Source organism: Zea mays, chromosome 3, assembly GCF_902167145.1.
Source record: "Zea mays cultivar B73 chromosome 3, Zm-B73-REFERENCE-NAM-5.0, whole genome shotgun sequence".
NCBI classification, from domain to species: domain Eukaryota; kingdom Viridiplantae; phylum Streptophyta; class Magnoliopsida; order Poales; family Poaceae; genus Zea; species Zea mays.
In genome coordinates, this window is record NC_050098.1 from 52,942,195 (window position 1) to 52,958,023 (window position 15,829).

The 15,829-nt window shown below is 50.6% G+C and overlaps 2 protein-coding genes across 2 annotated transcripts; one reads left to right on the forward strand and one right to left on the reverse strand.

Annotated features, from left to right (window-relative positions):
* The first annotated feature begins 1,951 nt into the window (after positions 1 to 1,951).
* On the forward strand, positions 1,952 to 5,420 carry LOC100274728 (uncharacterized). The gene is made up of 3 exons (XM_008675749.3): positions 1,952 to 2,376; positions 2,459 to 2,610; positions 4,882 to 5,420. The coding sequence occupies exons 1-3, from the start codon at positions 2,295 to 2,297 to the stop codon at positions 4,960 to 4,962; spliced, it is 315 nt and encodes a 104-aa protein (XP_008673971.1). The 5' UTR covers positions 1,952 to 2,294; the 3' UTR covers positions 4,963 to 5,420.
* Positions 5,421 to 6,003: 583 nt separating this feature from the next.
* LOC100501344 (Protein SRG1) lies at positions 6,004 to 7,769 on the reverse strand. Its single transcript, NM_001196093.1, is given in 3 exon segments — positions 6,004 to 6,379; positions 6,825 to 7,397; positions 7,477 to 7,769. Coding segments are annotated over 3 exon segments (1,071 nt in total). The 5' UTR covers positions 7,723 to 7,769; the 3' UTR covers positions 6,004 to 6,127.
* Positions 7,770 to 15,829: the final 8,060 nt, after the last annotated feature.

Here is a 15,829-nt window from a genome sequence, read left to right on the forward strand (position 1 = left end):
ACCGAGTGAGCCTTTTCCTTAATCTCACGGGTCACTTAGACCCCGCAAGGACCACCACACACTTAGTTGTCTCTTGCTTCGATTACAAGTCTCTTGAAAATAAGAAGGGAAAAAGAAAAGGTCAATCCAAGCGACAAGAGCAACAAAAGAACACAAATGATCCTCTCACAAGCCCTAATGCACTAGAGTTCATTTGGGGACTTTGAGTGGATCGATTGTTTTGATTGTGTCTTGGAGTGTTGGGCTTTTGCTCTTGCAATGAATGAAGATTTCAGGTGGCTTGGATGGGAGTGAATGAGGTGGTTGGGGTTTTTTATAGCCTCCCAACCACTTCTAGTCGTTGGTTGATTTCTGCTGGCGATGGGCGCACCGGACAGTCTTGTGCGCCACCGGACAATCATTGTGCACTGTCCGGTGCGCGCCACGTCAACGCAATCGTTAGGGTTCGGAGCAGTTGACCGTTGGAGCGCCTTGTCGTCTTGCTGCACCGGACAGTCCGGTGCCACACCGGACAGTCCGGTGCCACACCGGACAGTCCGGTGCCACACCGGACAGTCCGGTGCCCTCTGACTTCTGCTGCTCTGACTTCTGCGCGGCACTGTTCATCGCTGTAACTTTTGCAGAGAGCCATTGGCGCGCAGGGAGTCGTTGCTCCGCTGGCTCACCGGAGAGTCCGGTGGCACACCAGACAATCCGATGAATTATAGCGGAGGCTGCCCTGGAATTCTCGAGAGTGGCTGGTTCGAAGTTGTATGGCCTTGGTGCACCGGACAGTGTCCGGTGCGCCAATTTCCAACACACTCAAGTTCTTTGCTCCAATTTTGATTGAGTCCCTAACTGATTTTTTTTCTTGGTTTGTGTTGAATCTTATGCACCTGTAATAGATGATATCTAGATAAACTAGTTAGTCCATGTGTTTGTGTTGGTCATCAACTACCAAAATTAATTATAGGAAATGATTAACCACATTTCCCTTTCAAAGGTCATCTACGTAAGGTATGTAAGAAGGGTAAGGTTCCTAAGCAGGTAAATTTATCTCAATCTTATTCGCTTAGGAGACCCAAATCACACACTTGTGCTAGATCCATATTGAGATCACCTAGATCCAGCACAAATGCTATTTGGGTACCCAAGGCACTACTAGATGATCTCTATGGACCCATCTCGAGATGGGTACCAAACTATGCCAACTAGAGATGGACTAGAGACCTTGGGAAAGCTTAAGACGGTTAATTTGAACTATATGCTTAAGCTATCAATTTTATTGTCTATTTGTTGACCCAAGGTTGAATTATTGTGTACTTCTAATCCCATGATCATATCGAGTGATTTGAGTTGTATAGGTCCTTAATCATTATTGGTGAATCAAGCAAAGGACTTGGATCTAAAATTTGCTCTTCAAAGGACGGTAACCTAGTATCTTAAGTGCATAACTTTCAATTGATATTGCTCTTAAGTTGGCTTGCTGTGCTCTAGCAGTCCTTGGAGTATTTATGTTTCTGCGATTGTTTGTGGTGTATGTCTTCCAATTAGTGATCTTGCAATCCATGCTTTCCAAGATAATAATCATGCCTGCTTAATCATGGTTGTGTGCATTTCGAATTCGTAGGTTTTCATTTCATATATATATGCCACGATAAGAGAGCTCTTAGTAAAAATGGCTAAACTTTTATCTTTTTGTGTAAATCATGCTTTGCAGTTTTTGATGAATATGCATAAATTGATATCAACCTATGTGCAAGCATGATAGTTTAGTTTAGTCCATGTTCACATGATTTCTCTATCTTGGTGCTATGTGTACAAAAACGGGAAATCCTTGTTGTGTCTCTAATGCACTCCCTTAAGTTATGTCGAGGTGGTCTTAAAGGAAGTGCATGAGCAAAAAGAAACCCTAATTTGGTGACAACAGGTGCTCCCACTCTATACTACCTAGAAGAATGGATTTTATGGCATTAAGATAAAAAGCAAAGGTATATTACAATTTTTATTCAGAGATGATCTCAATTTTATTGAGTACCCAAGTAAAATGAGGATTCTAGTCCATGGCAGGCCAGTCCTCAAGCCTCCACCTCGACCTACGGCCTGCTGCTGTCTGTTGGGCCGAACGGGAGGCACGAGGCGGAGAGCGGAGAGGCGTTCCGTTCCATCCAAGCTGATGGCAACGAGTTCTCCAGGGCGGCGGCGCACGGGCACCTCCTGCCTACCAGAAGGCCTCCGCACCGAGCTCTTCTCATCGCCACCATCACCAGAAGGCTTCCGCCCCTCTCTCCAGTGTCTCTTTCTCTCTCCATCGCATGGCTCTCGCGTGCGCCACTCACGCGCGCCGCTTCCTCCTCGCTGGCCCGGCGAGATCTTTCCACGCCCAGCCCTACCAGGGTACGCCCTCCTGACCTCCATCACAAATCCCGTGCTGCTTCTTTTTCGTGACTGGAGTCGGATCCTTCCTTCCGGGGTACAGCCAAGGTCGGCGTGGTGGAGTTCTTGAACGGCGTCGGGAAGGGGGTGGAAGCGCACGCCGCGAAGCTGGAGGAGGCTGTGGGCGGCGACATGCAGAGGCTCCTCGAGGCCCGCACGCTGCGGCTCAAGAAGCTTGGCATCCCCTGCAAGCATGTAATGCCCTGATTTCTCTTCATTTGGTACCTGTAGTCCAACTGCGGCGACTCCCGCGTCGTGCTCGTATGCGTGGATGAGGATAAGGCAGGGGCAAGGGCAAATGGTCTCCCTGTCTCTTCTATTTATTTTTTGATTTTATTAATCGAAGAAATGGCATTATAACGTTTGTGTCAAGTTTGATAATGGTATTTAGGTGAAGCCCATCCGATCGATGGCAAAGTAGCGAATCCCGTTTTTCATAATGGCAGAATTCCAAATTTCTCATTTTTTTGTCAAAGGCTTTGCTGCTGTTGTACATTTATTAGGTTGTTGCATCCACTCTGAGTTAGTAGATTCTCCTCAATTGTTAGTGAGGAGAGCCGGAGAGGTGCTGCATTATTTTTTCGTTGCTGACATACAAATTATTTCTCGCCATATAGCTAGGTTGCCTAACATGTAGGCAATTTGCACGTCTATAGTTGAACTTGACATGCTTTTAGGACAAATTAGTCAAGTCTAATATCTAGTGACTGTTTTGTTCCAATGGTATCCTTAGGTTGTATTAAATCCTATATCTAGCGAGCAGCCATGATATCTGAAAAACTCTGATGAAAAAACTAAGTTAATGGGATATTTTGCTTCTGACTGATATTTTGTCCGATTGGGGTTAAAAATACTAAAACTATAGACCATAATTTTAATTGCATCCTATCACTTTACAAGTTCAAGGGGCCAACGAGGTTACAATATTAATATTGGTCTCCTAACATAATCTAAACTTTATTAAATACTTAATGCTGAATGAAAAATGTGATAAGTTATTGACATTCGTTAACGCTATGAGCAATTCTTTTTTGTCTTTAAATTCTCCAGTTATTTTCTCGAATATTATTTTTTTGCTATGATATCTTGAGAGTGCACAGGACCCAAATTTATATTCAATATGATTGTAAGGAATATATGGATGCCAATAATGTGCTGTAACGTTGCGCTGCTAGCCTGCTACTTTGAGATGAACTTCCGCTCATGTGTATGTTCATGAGTTCATGACCATGACCAATCTGGGTTTTCATAATGATGTTTTTGAAGCACATGAAAGTCAATAACACCAGTGTCTAAGAAATTTCCATGCATTTTTGTTTCAGGCACTAGGAACTTAAACTTGAATTGAAATCCACATCACGGCATGAATGTTTTAGAATTGAAACACTGAGGTCTAAATAACATGCTAGCCATTTTCATTGTTTTTTTCTAACTCCAAGGCAATAAGATGATTGCTTTAGTCATTTCAATTCTAGCATAATGAAATACGTGTGGTATTCCTTGGATTATTTTGGATGTTTCCAAGGAAATGACTATCTGTACTCTAAAGAAAGGAAATGCATTACTTTATAATTTTGTCCATGAAATTTAACACCTCCTTACTGACATTGCCATCATTTGTGAGATATTTTCAGTTCTGAAGTAATGTGCTGAGCAATGTTTGGAGCAGTAGCTTCTACAGTTACATGTGTACCTACTGAAGTTTCAAATTTACTGCACATATTTAGATTGCGTTGTTTGGGCCCTCAACATTTCAATTGGTTTTGGATTGATTGGTTTAGGAAGACATGTTTTACCTTCTAACAAAACTATATATATATATATATATCTTACTTACTGAAAGTTTTTAGGTTTGCCACATACTGTTTTTTAAATCTAAAAATGATACTATTAAGTCTTCATCTCACTGGGATATTGTTTTTCATGTATATTTTTTGTATCTTTAAAAACCAGATAGAAATGGGTTAGAACACCTTATTTTACTACTTGTAAAAACACATGGTAAACAGTTGGCCACCTAATGTTTAGCCATTATTCGGGTTAAATGGTTGATTAAATGGGTTAAACAGTAAATTAAACAGGATAAATGGATGATTAAACAGAAATGGTGTACCATCATGTAGCGTTAGTATAGTGTTTTAAGAGACTAGACCATTTAGACTAACAATAGGAAAAACAGGCTTTTAATGTCAATGTTTCTTCCTATCTATGTTTAACCAAATCTTGTTTTACTTGGACCCTAGGTTAAAGCAAAATCCATTTAACATGTTGCTATGTGCTAATTTCTGTTTGCAACATTTACTGGTGGATTAAGACATGTTGGATCTTTATTGCAAACATTGGTTCTTGATTTAAATATTGTTTACCGTTTAGTTATGTAAATATTGTTTTATAAAGCATCAATGTTAAGATTGAGAACGAGCATCTTTACTAATCTAAATTATTAATTATTCCCCTACAATGCAGAGGAAGTTGATTTTGAGTTTTGCTCACAAGTACCGTCTTGGTCTCTGGAAGCCTCAAGCAGAACCCAGGAAAGTTGAATAAAATTGGTTTGTTCTTGAAAGCTAGTCTACTGTTGGACTGAGGCTTGTTTGGGACATTTTGAATATTTCCTTTTGTAATTTAGGAGCCACAAATCTTTGTTCTCTGTCTCTGGCCATACTTATTTGCATCCATTGTGCAATTTTTTCTAGAAAATTTCCAACTTCGCGTGGAATAACAAACCGCAACAGGTGCAGCCCCCTGTGATAATCTATCACTTATTGTCTGTATTGTTCCTTTGGATTCTTACCAACAACATTGCAGTTGTATTAATGTAATCTAAGCAAATTGATTAGGTTCAGATTCTCAGAAAGATACATTACTGTGCATTAGAGTTCCAGTCAATTTATATGTAGACAAGTCAAACATGTTGTAATGCTATGGTTGTTTCTGTGGTTCTACACTGCCCTTTCAAGATGTAATTGCATTACCTTTTTTGATTATGATGCTTTTTAGTTGAATTTCATGTGGTTGGCAGACGCAACAAAGTGAACACTCGAGCTTGGAAGTTTGTCCTGGTTCCAGTGCGGAAGGACAAGAAGGTCATGTAACAGACGGCTGTAAAACGAAAAATGCAGTGCCCGTTTCATTTTAAATATGCATCACAAGTTGCCTTGTTTTTCAGTGAGAATATCTTCAGTGTACCATGGTAAATAGGGGTTTTACATTGTAGATGACATTATTTGCACTTTGCAGTGTTTGTAGAGTGAAGATTAAGGTAGTGTTTGGTTGAAGAGCTAAGTAGAACGGAACCGTTCTGTCCCAGTTTTGTTGTTGTTTGGTTACAAAGTAACTAGAACGGAATGACTCTAATTAGAGAATATTCTCCTCAGATCCGGAACCATTCCGCTCCAAAAAATCAATGGGACGGAGCCGTTCCGTTCCAATCCCGCTCTCACAGTCACGCTCCGTTCCATTCACTCTGCAACCAAACAAAAAACAGAACCGCTCCGTTCCAGATTACCAAACACAGAACAGAGCGGCTCCGTTCCTAGAATCGGGGATGGAACGGTTCCGTTCTACTCGGCTCCTCAACCAAACACTACCTAAAATACGGGATGTGATAGAGGATAAAGATAGAGGAACTATTGGGGATAGCCTTAGATATTTTACTACTAGTTGTCCAATTCATTATGAAGACAGGAACATGATTCATCCAGCATTTGGACTAGTATATCCTCAAAGCGTCCATGTGGCTCCTTCGCCCATCGAGCTTGGCCGCGAAGAAGCCCTTCATGAAATCCATGTAGTCCATGGATCTGTACCGTGCCCCGCCACTGTCTCTTTCCACGAGCTCCTGCAGAGGGCCGACCGTCGTGTTGGGGCATGTCTGATGGAACATCGCCGCCGAGATGCGTTCTTTGTCCGGGTGTACAATGGCTCTGTGCTCAATGCTTCTGTACCTCCCATTGCTTAGAATCTGCACGCCGCAAAGCTCACGAGTTGATGAAGATCAGAGTTTTTTTTTGTCAACTGTCTGCTTCTATCATCCATATCTTTGGTACTAGGTGTGGTAATGAATCACGATCTAAGGGTCTATTTATTTGTGGCTAACTATGTCATATTTTGTCTAAAATTAGTCGTTCGAATTAAAGAACTAACATTAGACATAAAAGTATGACAAAATGTGGTAAATTAGCCAGCGAACCAAAGAGACACTAAATGTCTCTTCACAATAAGTTAAGTCTTTAATTTATTTTAGTTTAAAAATAAATAGTAATAAAGTTCGATCCTAGTTTGATTTGATTTTTAAATTTTGTAGCGTAAAATATAGATCCCATTAACACCTGTACTCGTATATAGGATGTTGCTATGAGATTCTACTATTATTATTATTACTACTACTAATACTATTTATTATTTACCTCCAGTATGTCGCCGATGCTGACGACTAAAGCACCGTCCAGAGGGTCAACGGCGAGCCACTTGCCGTCCCTCCTGATCTGCAGGCCCTGCACGTCGTTGACGTGGAGCAGCAGCGTCAGGCCGGTGGCGTCGGTGTGCGGCGACAGGCCAAGCACATCGGCGGCCAGCCTGCACGGCGGGTAGTAGGTCGTCCGCATGCTCTGCGGCAATCCCCGGAACTCCTCCAGGAGGCGCTCCGGCTCCACGCCCAAGTCCTTGGCCATGAACCGCAGCAGGCACGCCGTCACCTTCGCCGTCTCGGCCGAGTACCTTTCGATAGAGTCCCTGAAGGAGGGAGGCCGGGTGGGCCAGAACCTCAGGTCCCGCGACTCCTTGGGGCTAATCATGAGGTAGATCATGTCCGCCCAATCCAGCTTCTGGGTCTCGGAGAAGACGAAGGCCTGGCCGTAGCCCTCGATGCCGCCCGGTACCTGCGCGTGCACCTTCTTGGCTTCCACAGGGAGCTTGAAGAACTCCACCATGTCTTTCTTCGTGTCCTGGATCACCTCGTCCGGCACCCCATGGTTGATAAGCTGCGCACAAGCAGCGCGTGCGCTGTACAGTGTCTAATCAATCTGGTCAGAACATGGCGAATCATGTACGGATACGTACCTGAAAGAAACCCCAGTGCTGACAGGCAGAGCCGAGGTTTGCGAGCTCCTCTTCGGACGACCGCGGGTCAAGCAACCTGCTGAGATCCACGACCGGGATGGCGCAGCCGGCGACGACTTCGCCGGCGACGATCTCTTCTGTCCTGACGTACCGGAAAGGCACCGGCTCGCCTGATCCATGCCAAGTCTGAGCTAGTGCCTGCACGTTGGGCACCGGCAGAGACGCTCCGGCTTTCGCGTGCGCCATTGACGATCTGAGAGATTATAGTGGCCAGTTGACAGTTTCCATTTCAGATGCGGCAACAGAATCGGCGTGATTTGCTTCTTTACAATTTATTAGAGCTCTAAATAAAAAAATAAATAAAAATAGAGTTTGATATTAACCCGATTTGATTTTTAAATTTTATAGTGTAAAATTTAGAACTCATTATCAGCTCAACTTCTCGGGACGTGCAGCTGCACCGCGGACATTTATGGAGTGTTTGGTTTAAGTAATGATGTAGTTCATCATCTTCTCACTCCTCACTTTTTTGTTTGGTTTGTGAAATGAAGTGAGTTAATCCATCACCACCTCATTCCTCATAGTTAGTTGTTTAGTACTAATATGTGGAATGAAGTCATTCCACTAAATTTGAGGAATGGACCCATGATGCACTACTTCATTTTAGATAGTGATTCATTAAACCAAACACCTCATTAAAGCGCATCTTGTTTGGTTCCCTTGTCTAGATATACAAGCTGAGAGATGCAAAAAGGGATCGTCGGCTAGGTCCACGCGAGATGCTCTACAACTATGTATACCCGCATCATATGAAGTGCATGCAGCAACACACAACCTAAGAACATTTTTATTTCCATTATATCTCCAAGATAAAAGATTTAATCACCGAACCAATTTCATATTCATGAGATTTTTGTGAGTAAAACTATGCCACACATGTTGTATGATATTTGAAGAATCAATTATACACTCTTCTTCAGTACACGTTTTGATGCAGACAACCAAACACGAGATATATCAGTTTTAGATACACTAATGCAAACAACCAAACAAAAGCCTATGCACTAAATTAGCCAGTATACAGGAAGCTTGGCTCCTCACATGCGGACTAGGTTACCATTGTGCAACAACCAAACAAATGGACTATTTGTGAAAGCAACCCTCTAAGCGCAAGCGAGCCTACTGGTCTGTTATATCATAATGCAACCATATTGTGGTTTGTTAGAGCTTTTTTTATAAAACTACACGAGCGGATGGCGGAAGGGTTTAAATGTTAAATATGACATACGGTTATGATCTAAGGGTTCAGAAATCTCGTTTACTGTCACACCCGGATTTAAGGGATAAAGTTGGATGCGTCTCATATGTGCGCCAAAGAAAAACAACACATATAATGACCAAGTGTATAGAGATAAATGTCACAAATATTATTACATTGCGGAAGTATCTTACAAAAATAAATAATAACAATAAAACGAACTAATAATTATTCCTTAGCGCCATCAAGCTGACTAGGAGACGCCACCTAGATTAGCTCATACTCCTCGTTGTAGACCTCCTCCTGGACTACCTGCTCTTCACCTGTGGGGGGGTTTATATATCGCAAGGGTGAGCTCACAAAAGATCATAGCTCAACAAGCCGTAGGGAATAATGTGCATGAACTCACCAAAGGTGGGAGTTCATGTGTAGTGTAAGGCTGATCAACGAATAATGGTTAAAGCTGAGCATTGCTTTTAATAAGTTGGTCAAATTTTATTAGCAGTTACTAAATGTAAGTGTATACCAACCCAAAGTAATAGTAGATCAAAATTAATAATAAACCACAATGCGATGCAGATGACAAATTGAGTTTAATTCCATAAGTTAATCATGCGAGAGTCCTGAGCTGCTCATGACCGCGAGCACGACTAGTATACTAGTTTTACACTTTGCAAAGGTTGTACCCTTTACCCACAAGTCATGTTACCCAGTTGCCAAGGGATCTAGTTGCCAAGAGGTCTAGATGTCCCATTCATCTCTACCGAGGAGATGAGGCAGGGTAACACTACGAGACCTTTCCAAAGTTCTACTAGTTCGAGAAAACCCGCTATGGATTCAGGAAGAAGGAAGCATAGGAATCCCCCGTCCGGAAAGCTAAACAGACAGTCCGACCCGAGAATCTCCCTATACTCTACAGCGACGCCTCCCCGCTTGTCCCTTTCAGGTAAGGTAATCTCTCCCCAACTTTCCTAATTACTTGGCCAAGGGCATCCCATTCCACCCTTGTGGTGCACTGTATTCTCAAGTTAAGCTCCATGTTCCAATTAACACCATAATATTATCATGAACATTAAAGAATAGAATAACAATAATGTCGGGGACCATAATTAGGGGTACCCTCAAGACGCCTAATTCTCAGCTGGTAACCCCCATCAGCATAAAGCTGCAGAGGCCTGATGGGTGCGATTAAGTCAGGGATCAGTCCATACGAGTGACTCGATCACGCTTCACCCGAGCCTAGCCTCGGACTCGGGCAGCCGACCTCGAGGGACTTCCGTCTCGCCCGAGGCCCCCTTTTAACGGCGGACACATCTCCGGCTCGCCCGAGGCCTTGGCTTCGCTAAGAAGCAACCCTGACTAAATCGCCGCACCGACTGACCGAGTTGCAGGGGCATTTAACGCAAAGGTGGCCTGACACCTCTATCCTGACGCGCGCCCCCCGGCAGAGCCGAAGTGACCGCCGTCACTCCGCTGCTCCACTGACCGGTCTGACAGAAGGACAGCGCCGCCTGCGCCACTCCGACTGCAGTGCCACTCGATAGAGTGAGTCTGACAGGCAGTCAGGCCTCGCCAGGGGCGCCAAAGAGAACTCCGCTCCGCCCGACCCCAGGGCTCGGACTCGGGCTAAGACCCGGAAGACGGCGAACTCCGCTCCGCCCGACCCCAGGGCTCGGACTCGGGCTAAGACCCGGAAGACAGCGAACTCCGCTCCGCCTGACCCCAGGGCTCGGACTCGGGCTAAGACCCGGAAGACGGCGAACTCCGCTCCGCCCGACCCTAGGGCTCGGACTCGGGCTCAGCCCCGGAAGACGACGAACTCCGCTCCGCCCGACCCCAGGGCTCGGACTCGGGCTAAGACCCGGAAGACGGCGAACTGCGCTCCGCCCGACCCCAGGGCTCAGACTCGGGCTCGGCCCCGGAAGACGACGAACTCCGCCTCGCCCGACCCCAGGGCTCGGACTCCGCCCTGGCCTCTGCCGAACGACTTCCGCCTCGCCCGACCCAGGGGCTCGGACTCGGCCTCGGCAACGGAATACAGATTCGACCCCAGCTTCGGAGGAGCCCCCACGTCGCCCGGCCTCGGGCGCGGGCCCGCCACGTCAACAGGGAGCGCCATCACCACTCTACCCCGGGCCGACTCGGGCCGCAGAGAACAAGACCGGTGTCCCATCTGACCAGCTCCGCCAGATAGGCAATGATGGCGCCTCCCAAGCTCCATGACGGCGGCGGCTCTCCGCTCTCTTACGGAAGCAGGTGGACGTCAGCAAGGGCTCGACCGCTCCGACAGCTGTCCTTCCGCCAAGCTCCGTTGCTCCTCCGACAGCCACGACATCACGCCAGCAGGGTGCCAAGATCTCTCCGGCTGCCACATTGGCATGTACTTAGGGCGCTAGCTCTCCCTCCGCTAGACACGTAGCACTCTGCTACACCCCTCATTGTACACCTGGATCCTCTCCTTACGACTATAAAAGGAAGGACCAGGGCCTTCTTAGAGAAGGTTGGCCGCGCGGGACCGAGGACGGGACAGGCGCTCTCTTGGGGCCGCTCGCTTCCCTCACCCGCGTGGACGCTTGTAACCCCCCTACTGCAAGCGCACCCGACCTGGGCGCGGGACGAACACGAAGGCCGCGGGACTTCCACCTCTCTCACGCCCGTCTCCGGCCACCTCGCCTCTCCCCCCTTCGCGCTCGCCCACGCGCTCGACCCATCTGGGCTGGGGCACGCAGCACACTCACTCGTCGGCTTAGGGACCCCCCGGTCTCGAAACGCCGACAGTTGGCGCGCCAGGTAGGGGCCTGCTGCGTGCTGACGAACAGCTTCCCGTCAAGCTCCAGATGGGCAGTCTCCAGCAACCTCTCCGGCCCGGGACGGTGCTCCGTTTCGGGAGTCTTGAGTTCATGTCCTTCGACGGCAGCTACGACATGATACTCCTTCAACCGCCGTGCGACAACGACAATGGCGGCCGACAACCCGCCCGCCGGCGGCGGAATCGACGACATCTCCCCCGCATGGTGGAAGAACAACCTTCGAGCTCGCTCCGTCCTCTCCCCCGCTAACGGAGGAGGAGGCGGGGCAACCAAGGCCAAGCGGGAGGCCGCGCTTCGTCGGCCGTCGAGCGAATCGACGCCCCCGACGCCCCGACGGAAGGCACGCCGGGCGTCGACCTCGCGTTCGAGACGAAGGCAAGCGCCGTCCCCCCGCGACACGCCGATCCCGAGCGAGAAGACGACGCCAACGCGCTCGCGGAGAGCTTGCAGGACGTCGCCCTTGTACCTGAGATGACGGCGCAACCAGTCCCCGATGTGACTACGTCGCTCCGCGTCGACCAAAAGGTACTGACTAACTCCCATCTTACGTCATTTCGACTCGGCCTCAACCCGCCTAGCAACCTTGCTTTGACGGGCGCTCTCATTGAGGCGAGTGCAACCCCACTGGGGTTTCATATGCGGTCGCCTTGGGACCGGTTGACGGACGTCTCGACCTACGGGCCCTCTGGGTCCGAGGAAGATGACGATCCCAGCATCTGTTGGGATTTCTCTGGACTTGGCAACCCCAGTGCCATGCGGGACTTCATGACCGCATGTAACTACTGCCTCTCCGACTGTTCCGACGGAAGCCGCAGCCTTGACAACGAGGGCTGCGGCCCAAGCCGCGAATGTTTCCACATCGAGCTAGGGGATCCCTCCGAAGGCAACCATCTCGGCATGCCGGAGGATGGTGATCTTCCTAGGCCGGCGCCTCGCGCCGACATCCCGCGGGAGCTAGCTGTGGTCCCCGTTCCGGCGGGGGGTTACGACCCACAACTCGAGCAAGTCCGCGAGGCGCAGGCCAGGCTCGACGAGGGAACAGGAGCGCTTGAGCCGATCCGTCGGGACATCGGACGGGTATGGGCGGGCCAACCCCCGGCCGGAGAAATACGTCACCCGCCCCAAGGTCTCCAGCACCGTGTCGCCAACGATGTTAGGGTCAGGCCGCCACCCGCATCCAGCGGGGTCGGTCAGAACCTGGCAGCCGCAGCGATGCTCCTCCGCGCGATGCCGGAACCATCAACTACCGAGGGTCGGCGGATCCAGGGAGAGCTCAAGAATCTCCTGGAAGGCGCTGCGGCCCGACGGGCCGAGAGCACTACCTCCCGAAGGCAGGGATACCCCTCGGAACCTCATGCCGCGACTTCCCGATTCATGCGGGAAACCTCGGTCTACACCGGGCGCACGCGCAACACCGCGCCTGCGGCCCCGGGCCACCTCGGCAACGAGCACCATCGTCGCGACCGTCGGGCCCACCTCGATGAAAGGGTGCGCCGAGGCTACCACCCCAGGTGTGGGGGGCGCTACGACAGCGGGGAGGATCGGAGTCCCTCGCCCGAACCACCCGGTCCGCAGGCCTTCGGTCGGGCCATCCGACGGGCGCCGTTCCCGACCCGGTTCCGACCCCCGACTACTATCACGAAGTACTCGGGGGAAACGAGACCGGAACTGTGGCTCGCGGACTACCGCCTGGCCTGCCAACTGGGTGGAACGGACGACGACAACCTCATCATCCGAAACCTCCCCCTGTTCCTCTCCGACACTGCTCGTGCCTGGTTGGAGCATCTGCCTCCGGGGCAGATCTCCAGCTGGGACGACTTGGTCCGAGCCTTCGTCGGCAATTTCTAGGGCACATACGTGCACCCCGGGAATTCCTGGGACCTTCGAAGTTGCCGGCAGCAGCCGGGAGAGTCGCTCCGGGACTACATCCGGCGATTCTCGAAGCAGCGCACCGAGCTGCCCAACATCACCGACTCGGATGTCATCGGCGCGTTCCTCGCCGGCACCACCTGCCGCGACCTGGTGAGTAAGTTGGGTCGCAAGACCCCCACCAGGGCGAGCGAGCTGATGGACATCGCCACCAAGTTCGCCTCTGGCCAGGAGGCGGTCGAGGATATCTTCCGAAAGGACAAGCAGCCCCAGGGCCGCCCATCGGAAGAGGCTCCCGAGGCATCTACTCCGCGCGGCGCCAAGAAGAAGGGCAAGAAGAAGTCGCAATCGAAACGCGACGCCGCCGACGCGGACCTTGTCGCCGCCGCCGAGTACAAGAACCCTCGGAAGACCCCCGGAGGTGCAAACCTCTTCGACAAGATGCTCAAGGAGTCGTGCCCCTATCATCAGGGGCCCGTCAAGCACACTCTCGAGGAGTGCGCCATGCTTCGGCGCCACTTCCACAGGGTCGGGCCACCCGCGGAGGGTGGCAGGGCCCACGACGACGACAAGAAGGAAGATCACCAAGCAGGAGAATACCCCGAGGTCCGCGACTGCTTCATGATCTACGGTGGGCATGCGGCGAATGCCTCGGCTCGGCATCGCAAGCAAGAGCGCCGGGAGGTCTGCTCGGTGAAGGTGGCGGCGCCAGTCTACCTAGACTGGTCCGACAAGCCCATCACCTTCGACCAGGCTGACCACCCCGACCACGTGTCGAGCCCGGGGAAATACCCGCTCGTCGTCGACCCCGTCATCGGCGACGTCAGGCTCACCAAGGTCCTGATGGATGGGGGCAGCTGCCTCAACATCATCTACGCCGAGACCCTCAAGCTCCTGCGCGTCGATCTGTCCTCCGTCCGAGCAGGCGCTGCGCCCTTCCACGGGATCATCCCTGGGAAGCGCGTCCAGCCCCTCGGACAACTCGACCTCCCCGTCTGCTTCGGAACACCCTCCAACTTCCGAAGGGAGATCTTGACGTTCGAGGTTGTCGGGTTCCGAGGAACCTACCACGCGGTACTGGGAAGGCCATGCTACGCGAAGTTCATGGCCGTCCACAACTACACCTACCTGAAGCTGAAGATGCCGGGCCCCAACGGGGTCATCACCGTCGGCCCCACGTACAAACACGCATTCTAATGCGACGTGGAGTGCGTGGAGTACGCCGAGGCCCTCGCCGAGTCCGAGGCCCTCATCGCCGACCTGGAGAACCTCTCCAAAGAGGTGCCAGATGTGAAGCGTCATGCCGGCAACTTCGAGCCAGCGGAGACGGTTAAGGCTGTCCCACTCGACCCCAGTGGCGACGCCTCCAAGCAGATCCGGATCGGTTCTGGGCTCGACCCCAAATAGGAAGCAGTGCTCGTCGACTTTCTCCGCGCAAACGCCGACGTCTTTGCGTGGAGTCTCTCGGACATGCCCGGCATACCGAGGGATGTCGCCGAGCACTCGCTGGATATTCGGGCCGGAGCCCGACCCGTCAGGCAGCCTCTGCGCCGATTCGACGAGGAGAAGCGCAGAGTGATTGGCGAAGAGATCCACAAGCAGATGGCAGCGGGGTTCATCAAAGAGGTATTCCATCCCGAATGGCTTGCCAACCCTGTGCTTGTGAGGAAGAAAGGGGGGAAATGGCGGATGTGTGTAGACTACACTGGTCTCAACAAAACATGTCCGAAGGTTCCCTACCCTCTGCCTCGCATCGATCAAATCGTGGATTCCACTGCTGGGTGCGAAACCCTGTCCTTCCTCGATGCCTACTCAGGGTATCACCAAATCCGGATGAAAGAGTCCGACCAGCTCGCGACTTCTTTCATCACGCCGTTCGGCATGTACTGCTATGTCACCATGCCGTTCGGTTTGAGGAATGCGGGCGCGACGTACCAGCGGTGCATGAACCATGTGTTCGGCGAACACATCGGTCGCACAGTCGAGGCCTACGTCGATGACATCGTAGTCAAGACAAGGAAAGCTTCCGACCTCCTCTCCGACCTTGAAGTGACATTCCGATGTCTCAAGGCGAAAGGAGTCAAGCTCAATCCTGAGAAGTGTGTCTTTGGGGTGCCCCGAGGCATGCTCCTGGGGTTCATCGTCTCCGAGCGTGGCATCGAAGCCAACCCGGAGAAGATCGCAGCCATCACCAGCATGGGACCCATCAAGGACTTAAAAGGCGTACAGAGGGTCATGGGATGTCTTGCGGCCCTGAGCCGCTTCATCTCACGCCTCGGCGAAAGAGGTCTGCCTCTGTACCGCCTCTTAAGGAAGGCCGAGTGTTTCGCTTGGACCCCTGAGGCCGAGGAAGCCCTTGGGAACCTGAAGGCGCTCCTTACGAAGGCGCCTGTCTTGGTGCCCCCAGCTGATGGAG

Bases quoted from the DNA above. Each gene is read 5' to 3' on its own strand.
- LOC100274728 (XM_008675749.3), top strand. From the start codon at position 2,295: ATGGCTCTCGCGTGCGCCACTCACGCGCGCCGCTTCCTCCTCGCTGGC. The intron at 2,377-2,458 runs GTACGCCCTCCT...TCCGGGGTACAG, and splicing joins CCACGCCCAGCCCTACCAGG to CCAAGGTCGGCGTGGTGGAG. The intron at 2,611-4,881 runs GTAATGCCCTGA...CCTACAATGCAG, and splicing joins TTGGCATCCCCTGCAAGCAT to AGGAAGTTGATTTTGAGTTT.